General features: G+C 43.4%; 1 protein-coding gene across 4 annotated transcripts in view; it reads right to left on the bottom strand.

Moving 5' to 3' along the window:
* Positions 1 to 3,049: 3,049 nt before the first annotated feature.
* MICU1 (mitochondrial calcium uptake 1) overlaps positions 3,050 to 18,799 on the bottom strand; it is a 223,862-nt gene continuing 208,112 nt past the window's right edge. For 3 of the 4 annotated variants that reach the window (XM_065893768.1, XM_065893769.1, XM_065893770.1), the window contains 2 exons: positions 10,091 to 10,180; positions 3,883 to 4,043 (listed from right to left, as the gene is read on the bottom strand). In XM_065893768.1, coding sequence (XP_065749840.1) covers positions 3,883 to 4,043; positions 10,091 to 10,180 — 251 coding nt within the window. Of the gene's footprint in view, positions 4,044 to 10,090; positions 10,181 to 18,799 lie in introns of all 4 variants that reach the window. The other variant, XM_065893771.1, reaches the window with a different exon arrangement.

Here is an 18,799-nt window from a genome sequence, read left to right as displayed (position 1 = left end):
CTGGTTGTTCATCTCCCTCCACCCCATGCCACCCAGGTCCCTGGGAGGCCTATTCTCTGGAGTAGGACTGGGGCTAGGCTGGACTCCAGCAGCTGCCCCTCCCCTGCCAGTGACTCCTGGCGCTAAGCCTTCTTGCCAGCAGGTGGCACCTAAAGCCTGAAAGCTGAGCTACTCTGTTCCACGTTCCTTTTCTGAGCTGCTTGTTGGGACACATAACCTGGCTTGGGCTGTGCTTGGGCTTGGAGAGGATGCTCTGGTCTGGGAACCTGACTCCGGGCTCCCCTGCTGCTGTCCTTTCTTCCTTGTCTAGCAGCAGTCACTGTCTGGCCTTTTCCTTTGCCTTAAGAGTCCTATTCAGTGCCTGTGCTCCAACCAGACATAAAACTAGGTGGGGCACTAAAAACTCTGAAAATGATGATTTTTGTATATCATGTATGTTCTTATGCTCTTTCCTTAGTAACTCTCTCTCCACATTCTCCCTGCTTGTCCTCTTAGATCATCTAGGAAGCCCAGCTGAGCCCATCAAGGAAGCCTAGCAGCCTGGCTCCCCTCTTAGTTTCATTTCCTCTCCAAAGCTTAGAGGCTAGAACTGGGGAGTTATTTATTTTTTTAAGAAGTAGAGAACAATAACAAAAGTAGACAACAGCTGTGGGTGTGTAGGAGTGTTACTGACTTGGGTCCTTGGACTCTTTAACCAACAGAAATTGATAAGAGGCCAGATGAGGAATTCAGGCAAGGCTTTACTGGGACTTGTGCTACAGCACGAGGGAGCAACAAGTAACAGGTGCCCTTGCTCGCTCTCCGTGGAGGGCAGGCTGGTTCCTTCGGTGGGGTGAGGACGGAGGCAGATCTGCAGATGGGGCCGGAGGAGTGGCTTAGATGTTCTGCCCACCCTCTTGGTGGTGCCGTGTGCAGGGATCATGCACAGAACCCTGCTTTTGCTCCCAGCACCTAAGTGGCAGTCGGTTTGTGGCCTTTTATCTTATTGCTCATAATTGCCCGGATTGCGGCATGCATGCAGTTATTTTTAATTCCATTAGTTTCTTTGTACTCTGTTGCTGTGGAGATGTGTGTCCAGGTGCAAGCACTGCAGTAAAGGCCCCAGGTCCCAGCCTGTCTCAGGAAGAATTTATTGAGGCACTGCTAGTATCACTTTTACCTCGTCCGAGAAATATTTTAAAATTTGCTTTTGGTGGTGGACTCTTTCTTTGATTATGTCACTGCTTTGGGTCTGAACTTTGTGGGTGACAATCTCACAAAAATTACGTCAAGTTACAGCAGCGTTGTTATGGGTGGGCAAGAGATCCTTGGGAGGCAAAGGAGGGGCCATTAATCTTGTCTGGAAGAGGATTAAGGAAGGGACAGTTTGATCTGAATCTTGAAGGCAGAGGGGAAGGTTATTCTGTCTAGGTATTAGAAACAATGGGAATAAAAAGAGAAGCACATTATCAGCCTTCTGTATTCCCAAATGCTCCCAGCCTTACCCCCAAACTCTGCCTACTAAAGTCCCCTCAGCCTGCTCACATGCTTCCTTGGTGAAAGCACCAAATCCTAGCCACTAGACCACCAGGGAGCTCACATGCTTCCTTGGTCCCTTGGTCAAGGACTTCCTTGGGGCATCATGGCCTCTTCTGGGTGACTTAGCTTGTACCTTTTGCCTGCACATTTGCCCTGTTGTGCCAAAGTGTGGCCGTCCTGTCTTCTTGAGCACCTGGACCGCCTCTGCTTCCTCCGGCTCTCCTAGGAGCTAATGGAGTTCAGTTGGAATTCCACGTACTTGTCATAGGTGCTCTTGACCCTGGGTTTCAAGAAGTTGCAGGTGAGATCCTTATCCTTTCCTGCTATACTTTGGCTTTCAGCTTCAGTGAACCCAGGCCAGTTGGCAGGTCTCTCCTGGTGAGGGAGTGAATGCCCCACAGAGGCTGTGAAAGGGACTTCTCTTTCAGGCTGGAGAAATGAGGATTGGGGAAAAGAGTGATTTGGGGATTATGGGACAAGTTTAAGAAAAAGCTCACATTTTGCTGACGCCTCAGCCCTGGGGCAATGAGCAAGGCAAAGGCTACACTTGGGTGCCAGGAATACGTGCCACAAGAAAGGAAACAGTGGAAGATAGATGAGGTGCATGAGTGGGAAGCTCCTTTGAGAGGTAATCTAATCTGCTCCCAGAAAGGATGTTAGAAGTGAGGTTATTAAATTGCTCTGGAGAAAATGCTGGGGTTAGTCCTGTCCTTGTGGAGCCACAGGTGCAGACCTATGTCTCTGCTCTTCTCTGCCTGATAAACACTCCCTACCAACTTCTAGGCCTTGCAGGAAGCACTGGGTTTTTGGTGTGGTGGTGCTATTACACTGGATGCGAGACCCTATCGTGCCAAGGAGCACTACCTGGAGGTTCTGGAGGTTGTAGGAATTCTGGAGAAGAGCTGAAGGAGAGGTTTCTGGACCTGGAAGAAACCTCTAAGCCCATTAAGCTCAACCCTATCTGTCATTTTATAGTTGAGAAAACATGGGAAATTGCTTGCTTGCTCAAGGTCACACTGAGTTAGTGGCAGAGTTGAATCCACATAAAACACTGGTTGCTATGGTTCATTTCTTTCTTCTTTTTCTTGGCCGTGCTGCGCGGCTTCTGGGATTTTAGTTCCCCGACCAGGGACTGAACCCGGGCCCTCAGCGGTGAGAAGGCAGAGTCCTAACCACTGGACTGCCAGGGAATTCCCGGTTGCTATGGTTCTTAACACTTAGGTCCACCGTACCAGATGATGTCTCATATCCCCCACCACCCTGTCTTGGTTCCTTCTCGTGGGCCATGAGTAATCAAGGACTACGTTGGACCTGGTAGCCTTGGTCCAGGATGAAATGCTATCCAAACCTTGCTGGAAAATGCCACCACTAACCTCCAAATGCCCGTTTTGTTTATGCTCAAAGTGCCTTCTCAACAGGAAGGACCAGGCTCTGGTGGAAAGAAAACAGGTCTGCTGCTAGGATCTCAAAGCCAGTGGAGAAGTGAAATGAAAAGGGCCCCAGAGGACCCTAAAATAAAGGAGACAAGAGCCTTTGGCGGTGGTTGGTGGGGCTTTACTGCAAACCGTTATAATTAAAGTGCTATTTTACAAGTGTTTAAGACAGGGCAGACAGGCTCTGAGCCAGGACTCAGCTTCAGAGGCACACACCTGGAGGGGAAATGGCACTCGCAGGGGCCATGAGCTTAATCACTGCCACTCATTTAATAAGCACAGTCGTGCTGGAGTCTTCTTAGGGAGCCTGAGAGGAAAAGAAGGGAGTGGAGAGAGCCATGCAGCAGCTACTTTAAATTCCTAATCTTGCTCCATTCCCACTGTGCACACTGCCTCAGAGCCACCCTGGGGACTGACACAGATCCTTCCTCTGGCCCAGGCTTCCCACCAGCTCAGGGTGCCTGGGTCATCCTCGTTATCATTCATCACTGATTTCCTTTTTCTGCCAGAGGTTTTCCCAATTTGTAGCTTAAAAAACACCAGCAGGAGGAGAAGCAAGGAATGTTCTTGTTAATATAAATCCACACCAAGATGACTCAAGAAATGGGTGTTTCCAGGGTTGGCAGGTACATGGATGGGTCCCGCATTCTTTGTCTGTAGGGTGCTTGAATGGGTAGTACTGTCGAACGTGCCAAAGGTCTACGCTTTTAGGACCTGCTCATGTTTTTGAGGACCTCTAGGGAGAATCACTGGTTTAGAACCAGGGCCTATCAGAACACTGGGAGAGGGGAAACTTGATGAGTCCTGAGATCATTCCCAGGAGGAGGGGAGCACTACTTCCGGAAGCAGCAGCGGGGAGGACTGTGCCAAGGCTCTGCCCAAGGGGCCAGGGTGCTTGGCCTGGAGGCGCGGCTCCTCGTGCAGTTCTCGGTTACTGTTTGGGCAAAGCGAAGTCCCAGGCAGTTTCCTGTGCACATTTCCACATGGCCTGCATGAGGCGGGTGAAGCCCATGTCTTTGGGCTTCTCCAGGCCTCTCATCAGCCGTTGCTTCATGATAGAAACAAATTCCTTATTGCTCAGCTCTCCGTTGCCTAGAAGAAGAGGCAAACACAACAGGGATAAGTGACAGCCTTGGAACAAAGACAATGAGACAATTCCATTGCTCACATCATGTAGGTCCCAAAGCCTAGAGCTCTCTCACAGCCAAACTCAATTCTCTTGGTTAAAAATGAACTGGTTTGTACTGTCCTTGATGTTTCCAATTGCAACTCAGTGATAGTTCCGTGTAGTGTGACAGAAGTTGAATGAGAATATATATGTCAGGTCCTGTGCTAGGTGTTGAGAATAAAGAGATAAAAATGACTTTGTCCCTTGAAATACCATCAGGTTATGGGAGAGACAAGTACATTATTTCAATAGTATGGTAAGTGCCATAATGGGGTAAACAGAGGATGCTATGGGGGCACAGAGGAAGACTATCTAACCCAGGCTGGGGAGGGTGCAAGTACAGGTCAGTAAAGGCTTCCTGGAGGTGACTCCTAAGTTGAATCCCAAAGGATGAGCAGGAAGTGGCCAAGCAGAGGGGAGTGAGACGGGGGAGGCATTCCAGTAGTGGTAGTAGCATAAGCAAAGGCACCTGTAGGAAGCAGCACAGCTGTTAGAGAACTACAAGGAGTTAGGTATTGCTGGACACACAAAGATAGGGGTATGGCCAGTAAACCAAAGAGGAAGGCAGGAGACAGGTCCTCAAGGATCTTGTATCCTTATGAAAGGGTTTGCACTTTATCTTCAGGGCAGGAAAGGACTGGGAGAGGGGAGTAAGATGTAGTTAGATTTCCATTTTGGGTAGATTTCTCTAGCTGGATGATGGTGATAGACTGGAGTAGCACAGATGGAGTGAGTATGGGAGCCAGTTAGGAGGCTGCTGCAATAGTCCAGGTAAGACATGATGAGGCTTTTCATGGTGAAAACTAAAATCAAAACCTGGCTTTGGGTTAAGCCCATTTTCTCATGGCTTCTCATTTGACCCTCTTCAGTGGCAGACTCTCAGGTCTAGAGGAGAACCTGGAGAGCATCTGGTCCGACCCAAGGTCACTTCTCAAGCCACATGGAATAGTAACCACTCCAAAAGTAGAGGACAGTTACCATTTGACTAGATGCTCAGGAGTAAATGTCTGCTGATTAAAAGAATCGCAGCCATTACTGGTGGTGACAGGAAGCTAGCAAACAGACCTCTACTAATGATCAGTCTGGGAAGAAAGTGGTAAGAGGGAATAATTGGTTTACTTCTGTACAGAGTACCTGAAAATCTAAACGGGCCCATGTTTGCTGTCTGAAAAGAGCATGGGCAGCCTCAGGGATACCTCAGAGCAAGATTAAAACAAACAAAAAACAGGTAAAGCTAACCTGTGGCACTAGAAGTTAGGGAAGTGGCCGCCCTCGGGGGTATGAGTGACCGGAGGGCAGCAGCACCAGGCAGCTCTGCGGTCCTGGTGATGTGCTGCTTCAGGATGATGCATGGGTGTGTTCAGTTTTTAAAAATTTATCAAGCTCCACACTTATGGTATTTGCATTTTTTTGTATGTATATTATACTTTAACTTAAAAAGTAGCCTGGCTGGGCTGAAAGTTAATCAGTAATATGGCTTATTAAGAATGCAATTAAAAGAACAAAAAGGTCTAAATAGGATTCTTAATATTTTGTATAAAAAGAAGCTTAAGATGAAAAAACCTGAAGTTATTTTTATTTATTTATTTTTTGGTGGTGGGGCTTGCAGGATCTTAGCTCCCTGACGGAGGATCAAACCTGAACCCTTGGGCAGTAAAAGCGCAGAGTCCTAACCACTGGACCACCATGGAATTCCCCAAACCTGAGGTTATTTCATTCAAACTACTCTGGGATTTGCTTCTTGCTTCCCTAAGGCCAGGGCTGACCAGTCTGAACGGCCTTTGTTACCTGTGAATTGGATATATGACTGAGTGTCATTTGTGTGCATGTGTGATCTGTGACTGCAACTCTAAATTCTGTGACAAACAAGTCTGTTTGAAAATTGGAATTCTCTGTCCCCTGGCATTTTGTTTTTGTTTTTGTTTTTGCGGTATGCGGGCCTCTCACTGTTGTGGCCTCTCCCATTGCGGAGCACAGGCTCCAGACGTGCAGGCTCAGCGGCCATGGCTCACGGGCCCAGCCACTCCGCGGCATGTGGGATCCTCCCAGACCGGGACACGAACCCGTGTCCCCTGCATTGGCAGGTGGACTCTCAACCACTGTGCCACCAGGGAAGCCCTCCCCTGGCATTTTGACCTAACGTCTTGCACTGGTAGAAATGACAATGGCTTTCGAATTTAATATCTACTTCCCTTTTCTGTAGATTAAGAAAATGAACCCCAGGCTTCCCTGGTGGGTTCGAGCCCTGGCCCGGGAAGATCCCACATGCCATGGAGCAACTAAGCCAGTGAGCCACAACTACTGAATCCCGTGTGCCACAACTACTGAAGCCCAGGCACCTAGAGCCCATGCTCTGCAACAAGAGAAGCCACCACAATTAGAAGCCTGCGCACGGCAATGAAGAGTAGCCCCCACTCACCACAACTAGAGAAAGCCTGCGAGCAGCAGAAAACCCAATGCAGCCAAAAAAAAAAAAAAAAAATTAAAAAAATTAAAAAAAAACAAAAACAAAAAAACCCCAAAACAAACAAACAAAAAGAAAATAAACCCCATTTACCACCAAAAGCAAAGGTAACAAAAGCAAAAATAAACAAGTGGAATTATATCAAACTAAAAAGCTTCTGCACAGCAAAGGAAACCATCAACAAAATGAGAAGGCAATCTACTAGACAGGAGAAGATATCTGCAAATCATATACTGATAAGGGGTTAAAATGCAAAATATACAGAGAACTCATGCAACTCAACAGCAAAAAACCAAACAACCTGATTAAAAATGTGCAGAGGACCTGAACAGATGCTTCCCAAAGAAGACATACAAATGGCCAATAGACACGTGAAAAGATGCTCAACATCACTGATCATCAGGGAAATGCAAATCAAAGCCACAGTGAGATACCACCTCACACCTGTCAGAATGGCTGTTAACAACAACAACAACAACAAATGACAAGTGTTGGCCAGGATGTGGAGAAAAGGGAACCCTGTGCACTGCTGGAGAGAATGTAAACTGGTACAGCCACTATGGAAAACAGTATGGAAGTTCCTCAAAAAATTAAAAATAAAACTACCATATGATCCAAATTCCACTTCTGGGTATGTATCTGAAAGAAACAAAAACACTCACTTGAAAAGATATATGCACCCCTATGTTCACTGCAGCATTATTTATAAGAGCTAAGACACAGAAACAACCTACGTGTCCATGGACAGATGAATGGATGAAGAAAATGTGATATGTGTGTGTGTGTATATATATTGTGTGTACGATGGAATATTATTCAGCCATAAAAAGAAGGGAACTTTGCCATTTTTGACAACGGATGGACCTTGAGGCCATTATGCTGACATAAATCAGAGAAAGACAAATACTGTATGATCTCAGTTATATGTGGAATCTAAAACGAACAAACAAAAATAATTGAGTTCATAGATATATAGAACAGATTAGAGGTTGCTAGAGGTGGGGGATGGAGGTGGATGAATTCTGGTGCAGGGCTTCAAAAGGTACAAATTTCCGGTTATAAGTAAGTCATGGGGATATAATGTACAGCATGAAGACTATATTTTAAAACACTGTATTGCATATTTGCAAGTTGCTGAGAGTAGATCTTAAAAATTCTCATTATAAGAAAAAAAATTTGTAACATGTATGGTGACTAGACTTATTATGGTGATCATTTTGCAATATACACAAATATTGAATCATTATGTTGTACACCTGAAACTAATATGTTATATGTCAATTAAAAAATTAGGTCCCAGAGATAAAATGATTTTTTAAAGGTAATAGAAGTAGATATTGATAGAGCCTCCTTCTAAAAGGCTGGAAAATCAAACATTTCCCAGGACTTCCCAGGAGAAGAGGGGAACTGTGATGCTGGTTGCCATTACTCCCATATTCACTTCACAAACCAGCTCTTGGATACTGGCTTCAAAAATTATAAAAATGTTCTTTGGGAAAAAACTCAAACTACCTAAAAGTGATTAGAGTAAAAACAAAACCTGGGGAGAGTTACTCTCTCTGCAGCAGTGCTGTCCATTAGAACTCTCTGCGATGAGGGAAACGTTTTTATCTGTGCTATTTTCAATACAGGAGCCACCAGCCACGTGTGATACTGGAAGAAGTGAGTTTTAAATTGTATTCAATTTTAATTAATTTAAATTTAAATAACCACATGTAACTGTGGTATCATATTGGACAGGGCAGCTCTAGAGAATAATCACCCTTCCCTGTGGATGAGGACTCTCCTTGTCCTCGCTCTGGGGCTTCATTTCACTAAGACCTCGGTTGTGGGTTCAGGGGGGAGATTTAAATAACTCGAGTTCAACTTAAGAAGTTAATGAGGACTTCCCTGGTGGTGCAGTGGTTGGGAATCCACCTTCCAATGTAGGGGACGTGGGTTCGATCTCTGGTCAGGGAACTAGATCCCACATGCATGCCACAGCTAAGAGTTTGCATGCCACAACTAAGTAACCCACCTGCCGCAACTAAGACCTGGCACAACTAAAAATAAAAAACAAACAAAAAGTTAATGAACACCTGTTATGTGCAAAGTACTGTCTGAGGTCCTATTTGCAGGGGAGGGGGGATCCAAAGGTGGATAGGACTTGTAACTACCCATAAAAAGCTCACAATTTGGTAGGGACGTTAAGTCACATACACAGAGATGGAGTGTAACATGCAGCAATGCAGACAAATTGAACCAAGTTAAGGAATTAAAAACACAGAGTGATTCATTATGCTGGGATCAAAAGGGAAGGTTTCACACATGCAGGAGCTTTTGATCTGTTCTTGAATTCTGTGAGCCTAGCTTCCTGGAGGAAGATGAACAGTGAATCCTGGCTGTGAGACAGGGAATGGAGGTCATATAGTACAGAGGGGGGCAGTGCACTTTTGGTTCAAATCCTGGATTTGCTATCTAATACTACCTTTGTGATCCTGGGAAAACTCCTTTACCTCTCTGAGTTGCAGCTTCCTTATCTGTAAAATGTGGTTAATAACTACTCCTGTGTCAGAGGATTAAATGAGCAGCTTGCACTGTGTATCCAGCTCATAGTAAGCAATGAAAAAACTGTGAGATAACTAATGAGGACCTACTGTATAGCACAGGGGACTCTACTCAGTACTCTATAATGGTCTATATGAGAGAAGAATCTAAAAAAGGGTGGATAGATGTGTATGTATAACTGATTCACTTTGCTGCATGCCTGAAACTAATACAACATTGTAAATCAACTATACTCCAATAAAAATAAAGTAAAAATAAATAAATTTAAGGCAAAAAAAAAAGAAAGAAAAAACTGTGAGCCTCCACTGTTAATATTATCATCATTGTATCAGCCAACATAGCTGAGAAATAAGGCCAGAGCAGAACCAGGATCTCTTAGATGGGCTAAATAAACTGCCGAGTGCTCACAGACACAACAGACCTTGGTGTGCAGCTGGAATGCTACGATGGGTTGTAAATGACTGAAATGTGCCCTGGGTGGTGGAGTGACCAGTACCATCTTCTTCCTAGAGACATTCAAATATTCAAGTGCTCCTATCTACTAAGCAGTAAGCTGGGTCTGATTTTTTTTTTTTTTTTGGCCGTGTCACACAGCATGTGGGATCTTAGTTCCCCAACCAGGAATCGAACCCGTGCCCCCTGCAGTGGAAGCGGGGAGTCCTAAACACTGGACCACCAGGGAATTCCCTTGTTTTTATTTTTAAGATCCTTAGGGTCATAAATGAATTTAGGCCTACAGGCAAATTAGAATTGTAAGAAGAAATGGAGAACACAAACCAGGACCAGGGGTGATATTTCTCAATGTCATGAGTCTGAGGGCTGAGCTACTGATGTGGGAAATGGGGAAGTTGAAGCAGTCTAGGCTGGTACCCTGGAGCTGCAAGGCTCCATCACAAAAGTGTCTACTTCAAGGGCAGTAAGGCTTGGTTTTTCCGCCGGACTCCAGAGGGCCCCACTCACCATCACAGTCAAAGAGCGCAAACACCACATCACACACGTGATCTGAGAGTTCCACTTTAGCCACTGTCCTGGCCACCTGCTGCATGGTTACTGAAAGAAGAAAGATGTTGAGTTAGCACAGCTGAGGGACTTTCATTTTGCTTTCTCTGAATGGAAGGATAAAACTATTCAGTCACAATAAAAAATTTTCAAGTGTATTTACGTCACATTTAAGAAAATGATAATTCAGTTTTTAATCCATAACCCCCTTTCCTTTTCACTTCAGATTCCACTTTCTTTCTACTGCTGCCACAGTTTAGGAGGTATATATAATTAAGTAAGAATGCCTGATACTAAATTTATAGAGAAAGTAAATTGGAGGTTACACGGGGCTGGGGAGTTAGTGGTTAATCAGTACAGATTTTCTGTTTGGGGTGATGGAAAAGTTTTGGAAATAGTGGTGATGGTTGTACAACACTGTGAATGTAATTAATGCCACTGACTTACATACTTAAAAATGGTTTAAATGGCAACTTTTGTTATATATATTTTACCACAATAAAAATTTAAAAAGTCAAAATCCACATAATATTTAAGGATGGAATTCTAAGTCTTCAGCATGCAGTGGTGGCTTTTCTAATAAATTATTACCAGAAGAGTGCCTTGAAAAAAAATAAAGAATGCCTGATAGTCTCTGTCTTGGCATTTTCCTCCCACTGGGAAGAACACAATATCAAAAAGTCAAGGAAATAATGAGGCAGAGAAAGGATGGGGAAGTGGGGAACAAGGAGACTTGTCTGAGTGTACTGAGGCTTCACCCACCCATTACTGACTGACAGTGGAGAATCTGCATGGCTGAGCTCCTGCCCTTCCTCCCAACAGGTTTTCCATCAGCCACTTCGTCTTTCCCAACTGTGCCCCTTGGGAGAAGCAGTGGCCCCCATCTCACTAGATCAATACAGTCTCTTTGTTTTTATCTTTTTCCAGATCTCATCAGAAAATCTCTTCTCTCTTGCCATTTTTTCTTTCTCTGACATTTACTGTTAAACACTAGCAATCACGTGAGAACTGGGTTCTCACAAAAAACAAGCCAGGAAGGACTAGGCAATTTCCCCTGCCTTCTCTGCCATTTATCCTCAAGCCTGATCCAGCTACATCTATAAATTATGTTATTGCTTACAGACACACTCTTAAGTGAGGTAAAACTCAGAGGAAAGAAAAAGATGAATTTCTATTTATGAACCAACCAGCAATGAAGTGTTCATATCTATAAACCTCAGATTAGATTCTTCTAGAAGCAATGTGAACTTAAACTAAAGGCAGTGTGCCTTCTCTGCTTATTTCATTCCTATAATTTCAGTTCTTTCTTGTCATTTTTTTTTCTGCATTTGCTCTTTTACTTCACCTCTATAGCCTCCATTATATTCAGCACAGGGCCCCTGAGGTCAGCTGATACAAATGCCAGAACAATGCAGAGGAGCAAAGAGACGCAGTAGAAAAACTGCTTGCAAGTCACAAGACCTGAGCTCTAGTCCTGGCTCCATCAACTTGCTGTGGTGGAGCCAGAACAATGCAGAGGAGCAAGGAGACGCAGTAGAAAAACTGCTTGCAAGTCACAAGACCTGAGCTCTAGTCCTGGCTTCATCAACTTGCTGTGGTGGAGCCAGAACAATGCAGAGGAGCAAGGAGACACAGTAGAAAAACTGCTTGCAAGTCACAAGACCTGAGCTCTAGTCCTGGCTTCATCAACTTGCTGTGGTGGAGTCACCTGATCTCTTCAAGTATAATATTCTCATACTCAAATGAGGGGATGCCACAGGATAGCTGCTGAGGTGGCTTAGTAGTGCAAAGAATGGTTTATTGGCGTTTTCTAGAATCTGAGGGTGAGGGATAGGGGTGGAGGTACACAGAAACAGCTGAAGATCTTGTGTGGCGAAGGGCAGAAGAAAGGTATAAAGGCCACAAGCTGGGCTGTACCTTAGTGTCCACAGCCTCTGGCTGGAGGGGGACTAGGCTGCTCAGGAGAGCGGGAAGAGTCAGATTCCTCCTCCTGCAGCTTTAGGTTACTGCTCATACCGCCCCTCTTCCCGGGATGTGAGAGTGAAAGAGGAATCAACATCCCTTGGAACTAAAAGACTTAAGCAGAATATATTATTGTGTGGATGTTCACGAGATGTGGTTAAGTGCTGATGGGGGAGATGGAGGGCCTCTACTAGACTGTAGAAATTCTAGGGTTTAGAAACTTAGCCTCGTAGGTCTAGACACTTGATTCTCTCAGTCGGCTCAGGAAGAACTGATTCCTGCTAACTAAATGGCCCGGGGAAAGAGGAGAAACCAGAAGGCCAATTTACAATGAAAATAGTAACTGTTAAGAGAACTAAACTGATGACAGATGGCCATTATACTTCTCAGTAGGAAAATCTACTAAGGAAACTCAGTTCACCTCAGAAGATTGCTCAGTGAAAAGAGAATCAGATCAGAAGACACTGGATGCTCTCAAACTGTGATCATTTACTGAATTACCCTTTGCGGCCACAGAAGTGTGTCCTGAGAAGTGGCTCTAAACCTGTTCTATGTAGATAAACATGAATGCTTTATGTTAACCATTCCTTTCGCTGCCAATGTTTGTTAACCATGCCTTTTTCACACCAATACCACACCTGTTATAACTGATAAGTACCCTCTTTTTCTCTTTCCCAGTTCCATTTTCTCAGGGCAGAGTGCCTATTGCCAATTCTTTTTTTAAAATTGGAGTATAGTTGCTTTACAATGTTGTGTTAGTTTCTACTGTACAGCAAAGTGAATCAGCTACACATATATCCCCTCTTTTTTGGATTTCCTTCCCATTTAGATCACCACAGAGCACTGAGTAGAGTTCCCTGTGCTATATAGTAGTGCTAATTCTTCTTGATGTTCCAAGTGCCTATCCTTTTCCCCATGAAGATAGACTCTTTCCTCTAAATAAACCATTAACTAAATAATATCCAAGAATGTCAGTGAGAGCTCTTGGCTTTTTTTTTTTTTTTTTAGTGGAAAGCTCATTAAAGTGGTACTAAGTGGTTGTAGAATAGGGACTTCTGGAAGCCACTGTCAGGAATCCCTCATTACAAATACCATCTCTTGACAGAACAGTTACAGAATATGTTCCATCTCACATGGAGAGGGCTCTGATGCCATCTGTACTACAGGAGCTAAGTTATTCAAACCACTGGGATATTACCAGCCAGCAAAGAGCCTGGCTGGGTTGCCCTTTCACAGTCCAAGATCCTCAGATAAGCCCCCAGGGTGTGAATCAGAGCAGTGGAGGAAACAAACATTAAACTGGCTGGTGAGCTGTACAGCCAAGAGCACTTGGGACAAGCAGGATGACAGCAGATTACAAGCCAAGTGCTTGACAGCTGGTCCTGAGAGTTGGCTCATTCAGATTTGCTTCCACATCTCTGAACCACAAAGCCATAATTAAATCACAGCAAGGAGAAAAATCCCTCACTCCCTCTGCCCCAGATCTCAACTTCCCCATGCAGACCAGTTGTTGGTACTGGAATTTGGGCCTCCCTTATTTCATGATGCTAATTGATTGATGGTTGGGGTTCTGATCTGAAAGATGTCTCTATGGAGCATGAAGTCACCCTGGAGAAGCCTACGTTTCCAAGGCCTATCTATTCCTTTGGTACAAATCTGGTCCAGCTGCCTGAACAATAGATGGACATGAGATTGGGTGACTTCTACTAGATTGGGGTGGGAAGGAATTTGCAGAAGCGTGCTGAATTGGCACTCAAAAATGTGTTAACCATCTGGCTTTTTGAAAAGTCCAGGCAGAATCTGAATTGTGCCAGGACCCCCAATTTACTCTCTGGCACAGTCCATGACTGGACAATTCAGCCTCAGACAGAAACACATACTGAGTTTGTGTGACTATAATGTCAGAAGCTATATTACATAAAAGTATTCACAACAGTAGTTGAACAGAGGAAAGGAGAGTTCTGGAGGGATAAGAGCCCAAACATCCACTTGGAATCAGAATCTTAGAACTGGAAGAGACCTCAGATGAAAGGTAAAATGCAGAGAATTTGAATAACTTGCTCAGGGTCACAAAGCTAACTAGTAGCACAGCTGGGTCTAGAATCTGGGTCTTCTGACTTCCGGCTAATGCTCTTTTCCCTATACACACTGGATCCACTCGGTCCCTTATATGGACAACGGATCCCCCCATGAATCTGTCACTCTGTTTTTTTTTGGCCGAACCTCATGACTTTCATGATCTTAGTTCCCCGACACCCTCGGCAGTGAAAGCGCGGAGTCTTAATCACTGGACCGCCAGGGAATTCCCATGAATCTATCACTCTAAACAAGAGAAAGAGCTCAGATGAAAGAAAAGCCAAGTTGGGGATTACTCCTTGCTAGTGGGCAGGGACGAATAAGTGAGTAACAACTAGGGGTTGTGAAGAGCCAGCATTATAGTGTAACCACAGATCTGATTGCCCTATACATTAGCATTCCTTTGGAATGCATACTGACAATTTTAAGAACTTAAAGAAGTTTATTAAAATGCAACCCAGTGAAAAGCATATGAAACAAAGGTGGCCCTGGGAGCTTCTATGCCTCTGATACATAGATAGACCTACGGACAGTGTGACCCAGTTAGGAACTGCCTGTCTCTTCCTAATGCAAAGATGTTTGGAAAGGTGATATGCCACGTTGGGTTGACAGTCTCTAGCTGTGCGGCCATGTGATTATTCCTGTCTTCCTGGACTGCAGTGGAGAAAATCAAAAGCTGGCTGGTGACTGCCAAGGTTAAGTGAGGGAAGACATTTCTGCTTCAGCTTTGGAAGGGCTTATGATGCAGAGGTCCTAGTTTCTTAAATCCATACCTAGATGGCTTCGGGGAAGGCGGGGACGGGGGAAGGATTTTCCTTTAAAAAGCACCTGTCCTTTCTTTTGCATCTTCTTCCGAGATACTTTGGCTAATACAACATACACATTTCAGCCTGACTGAAGGGGTGTGGGTGGGGAGGAAAGGACAATATTTAGGATGACAAGCAATTTAAGGAACGAAGAGCAATGCAGTATACTAATAATGAAAAAATATAACAGTTCTGTGTTCCACACGGTGCTTCTGAGCTGCAGGCAGGTTGACCCCCTCTGTGTGCTCAGGCAGTCCACCGTCAGAGGTGATGCTGGTGATCCTGGCTCTTAAATACTGGTATATGCCACAGAGAAAACCTGTGGTCAGGTTTTCTGAATCTCAGAGCATCATCCCAGATGACTGCTTCAATGGGCTTACATGATTAATCTAGTAAAACTGATTTACAGTAAGGTTTATTGCCATTGTCCAGTATTGTATCTGGCGTCATTAAAAACGCTCAACACATTTTGTCCACAAAGGGCAAGCATTTCTATCAGTACCATTAGGCAGTGGTTTAAGGTGCCACGCTCAGAGGGCAATCACAGTTCAGTGGGGGAAACTATACAAACCATTAAGATGGAGAAGTACATAGGAGAACTATCAGACATTAACAGACACATATGGGTCACAGTGGAATAGTCTGTACTTCGTTGGAGGTACGTTTTGGATCCTAATTCTAAAGGATTAAAGAGACATACTGCTCCAGAGTTGGCAGGTACAATAGTAGGTGATGGGGGGTGGGGGTCTGAGTAAAGTACTGAAAGCAGGAAAGGATGCTAATGCCTGACTAGAGAGCTAGAACAGAGGTGCAGGTGGGGACGAGATTTTGCAGGAGGCCAGTCAAGTCTCCTTGCAGGGAAAACTTTACAACACAGCCAGGTCTTATTTGGAGACCAATTTACCATATTAACTTGCTTTTCCCTCTTTGACTCTTTAAATTTTCATTATTTTTTATTTTAAAAAGTTATTTTTCATTAGATAATACATTCAGCTGTTTCAAATTCAAATGGTATAAAAGGGCTGAAATCTCCCTCCCAAACTTATACCCCTGCCCCCTAGTTGTCCAGAGGCAACCAATATCTCCAGTTTCCCCAGAAATATTTTATAGATATAAAATCAAATATTTATTCTTCACTTCTTCCCACAAAATGGTGGTATATTAAATGGTTTTGCTTGACTCATTTAATAATATATCTAAGAAATAATTCCATTCCAATACATAAACAGTTCTTTTTTAACAGCTGCATAGTATTCCATCAAGAGGATGTATCATTATTTAGATAACCACTTTCTCATATTATTCTAACCTCAATCTTGAGGAGGAAGTGCCTTTTATCTCCCCTTTACAAAATTACTTCTTTGGTGGGCTATGGTTGTCAGCTTCAACAGAGTCTGAATCTCTGATGGCTAAAGTTGAAAGCAACTGAGATATTTAAGTTCAGTTTGCTGAAATTATGCCAAAAGGCTAAATACTCTTCACCTTAACAAGTGTCTTATAAAAACTTCAGAGGCTTCTAAGGGTAGTAACCCCTTAAGCCCCCCAAAAGCAGCACATGCGTTAAAAAGTAATCTCTATACTTCCCCAGTTGGTATAACTCCCTTTTGATCCTTTTCATAGTAGGATGTAATGTTGGCTGATGTTCTCACTTATCTATTTAAGAGGATGTTTTGGCAGTTTATCCTACCCTCACTCTCCTCTCTCCCCCAGTGGTAATCATGAATCCCTAAAGCAGCTCCCTTCCTCCTTGGAAAAAGTTATATATAATTTTACTAAATCACAACATATTCAAAGCAACATAGTTAAGCCAGAATCAATCTTTAGAATTGCTAAGTAACTTTAAATTAGGGGAAAAAAATCAGGTCTCTGCAGAGAAAGTGCCTCATGAAGCAAACATTTCTTTCAGAATTTGAGCTTCCCTGCCTACATCATGAATAATTGTGTTTAAAAAATTGATGACTTTGTCTTAAATGAATGAAATCCTGGCCAACACTCTTCTTCACACATAAATGTTTTTACAAAATGCAATAACAAACTGAAGCATAGGGGCTTGCCTCCACAAACTTTAAAAGAATTTATAAAATAGGAGCTTTTTTCCCATAACCTCTTCCCCACACGTCTTTATGACATTCCCATTTCCTGCCTTCGTTCTATGGCTGTCTGGGGATGCTCTCCCATACATTTTTGCTGTGAACTTTTCCCTATTTCTGCCTTCTCATAAAAGCACTGAGTCCCCAGTAGAATTCTCTAGGTCCTTCTCGTGGCAGTGGATCCCGCGTACTAAAGAGAACAGTGGTATGGAAGTGAGTGAACCTGAATCTCTGGTCTCAGTTTTGCATCGCACTAGCTGTGATTTGAGCAAGTCATTTTCCTTCAAGTGTAAACAAAGAGGTTAAAAGAATAAAGCAAGGGTTTAAGTAAAATGATTTCTAAGCTCTTTTCTAGCCCTAAAATTTTATGACTGCCATTCTTAACGTCTTTTTAGATAACATGGCTTAGATCAGTTAAAATGTCCATATCTTCAGAAGTCCTCAAAGAATAGAATGGTGGTAATTTCTGGTATGGTGAGTAGAATTCTGAGATGGTTCTCAACATCCCCACACCCTGTAAAATCTCCTCTCTTTGAATGTGGGCAGGACCTGTGAATAGGATGTGATACTACTCTTGTGATTAGGTTACTTTATATGGAAAAGGTAATGGGATAGTCACTCCCATGATTACAGTTATATAAGAACCCATCTCAGCACACTGGGGAAAGAGATTCTCCTGCTGGCTTTGAAGAAGTGAGCTGTCATATTGTGAGAGGGCCTGTGAGAGGGCCGCATGGCAAGGAACTGCAGCAGTCTGCTGCGAGTGACAGCCAGCAAGAAAAAGGGACATCATTCCTACAACCAAAAGGAAATGAATTCTGCCAAGAACCCAGGTGAGCTTGGAAGAGGACTATGAACTCCAGATGAGAAAGCAGTCCTACTGATGTCTTGATTTCTGCCTTGTTAAGACTCTGAGCAGAGAATCCAGTTATGCTATGCTCAGACCCTGACTTATAGAAACTAGGGGATAAATAGGTGGTATTTTAAGCTGCAAATTTGTAGTAATTTGTTATAAGCAAGAAAGTTAAGTAGGGAAGGTATTTATGGTTGGGAATGTCCTTCTGACGTTCCTCAAATCATACTTTATATACAGCTACACTCATTCTAGGTATATTTTATGGAACTGTCACTTTTCTGCAACTACTATACCAAGCTCCATAAACTAGCTCTTATGGAGGCACTAGCCAAGATCTAATTAAGTTTTAAATTTCTTAACAAGAAAATAAAACTGCCACGCTTCTTTTGGGAATTCAACAGCCTTGCTCTGATTTCAAATGTATCTGATAATTATAAGTTAGTTCATTTTCACACAGATTTGGATATTTAGGCTATAACATGTCCCTTAAAACATTACAACATTCAGTAAAAAGCTGATTATTTATAGAATTTCAAATCTGGAAGAACGCTTGGAGATAATTAGTATAACTCAAACTTGAGGTCAGAGAAATTGTGACTTGCCCATATGTCAAGGAAATTAATGACATGGGAAGGTGTCATATACTCCTATCATTCTCCCCCTCGCCCTAGGTTTTTATTAGAGCTTTAGCATCCTTTTCAGGATCTGACCATGTTTAGAATTAATTCACTCATTTATTCAACATTAATTAAATATCTACTGCATAAATACACATAATTCTTCTAGGCTCAGAGTAGGACACAAAGATGTGGAAAACATTGTTCTCGTCCTCAAGAGTTTACAGTCCAGTAGAAAATTCCCCCTTGAATGCTGTGGATAC

This window comes from Phocoena phocoena, chromosome 16 (genome assembly GCF_963924675.1).
Source record: "Phocoena phocoena chromosome 16, mPhoPho1.1, whole genome shotgun sequence".
Lineage (NCBI taxonomy): Eukaryota > Metazoa > Chordata > Mammalia > Artiodactyla > Phocoenidae > Phocoena > Phocoena phocoena.
Note: the sequence above shows the minus strand (reverse complement) of the source record. Positions and strands in the feature narration are given on the sequence as shown.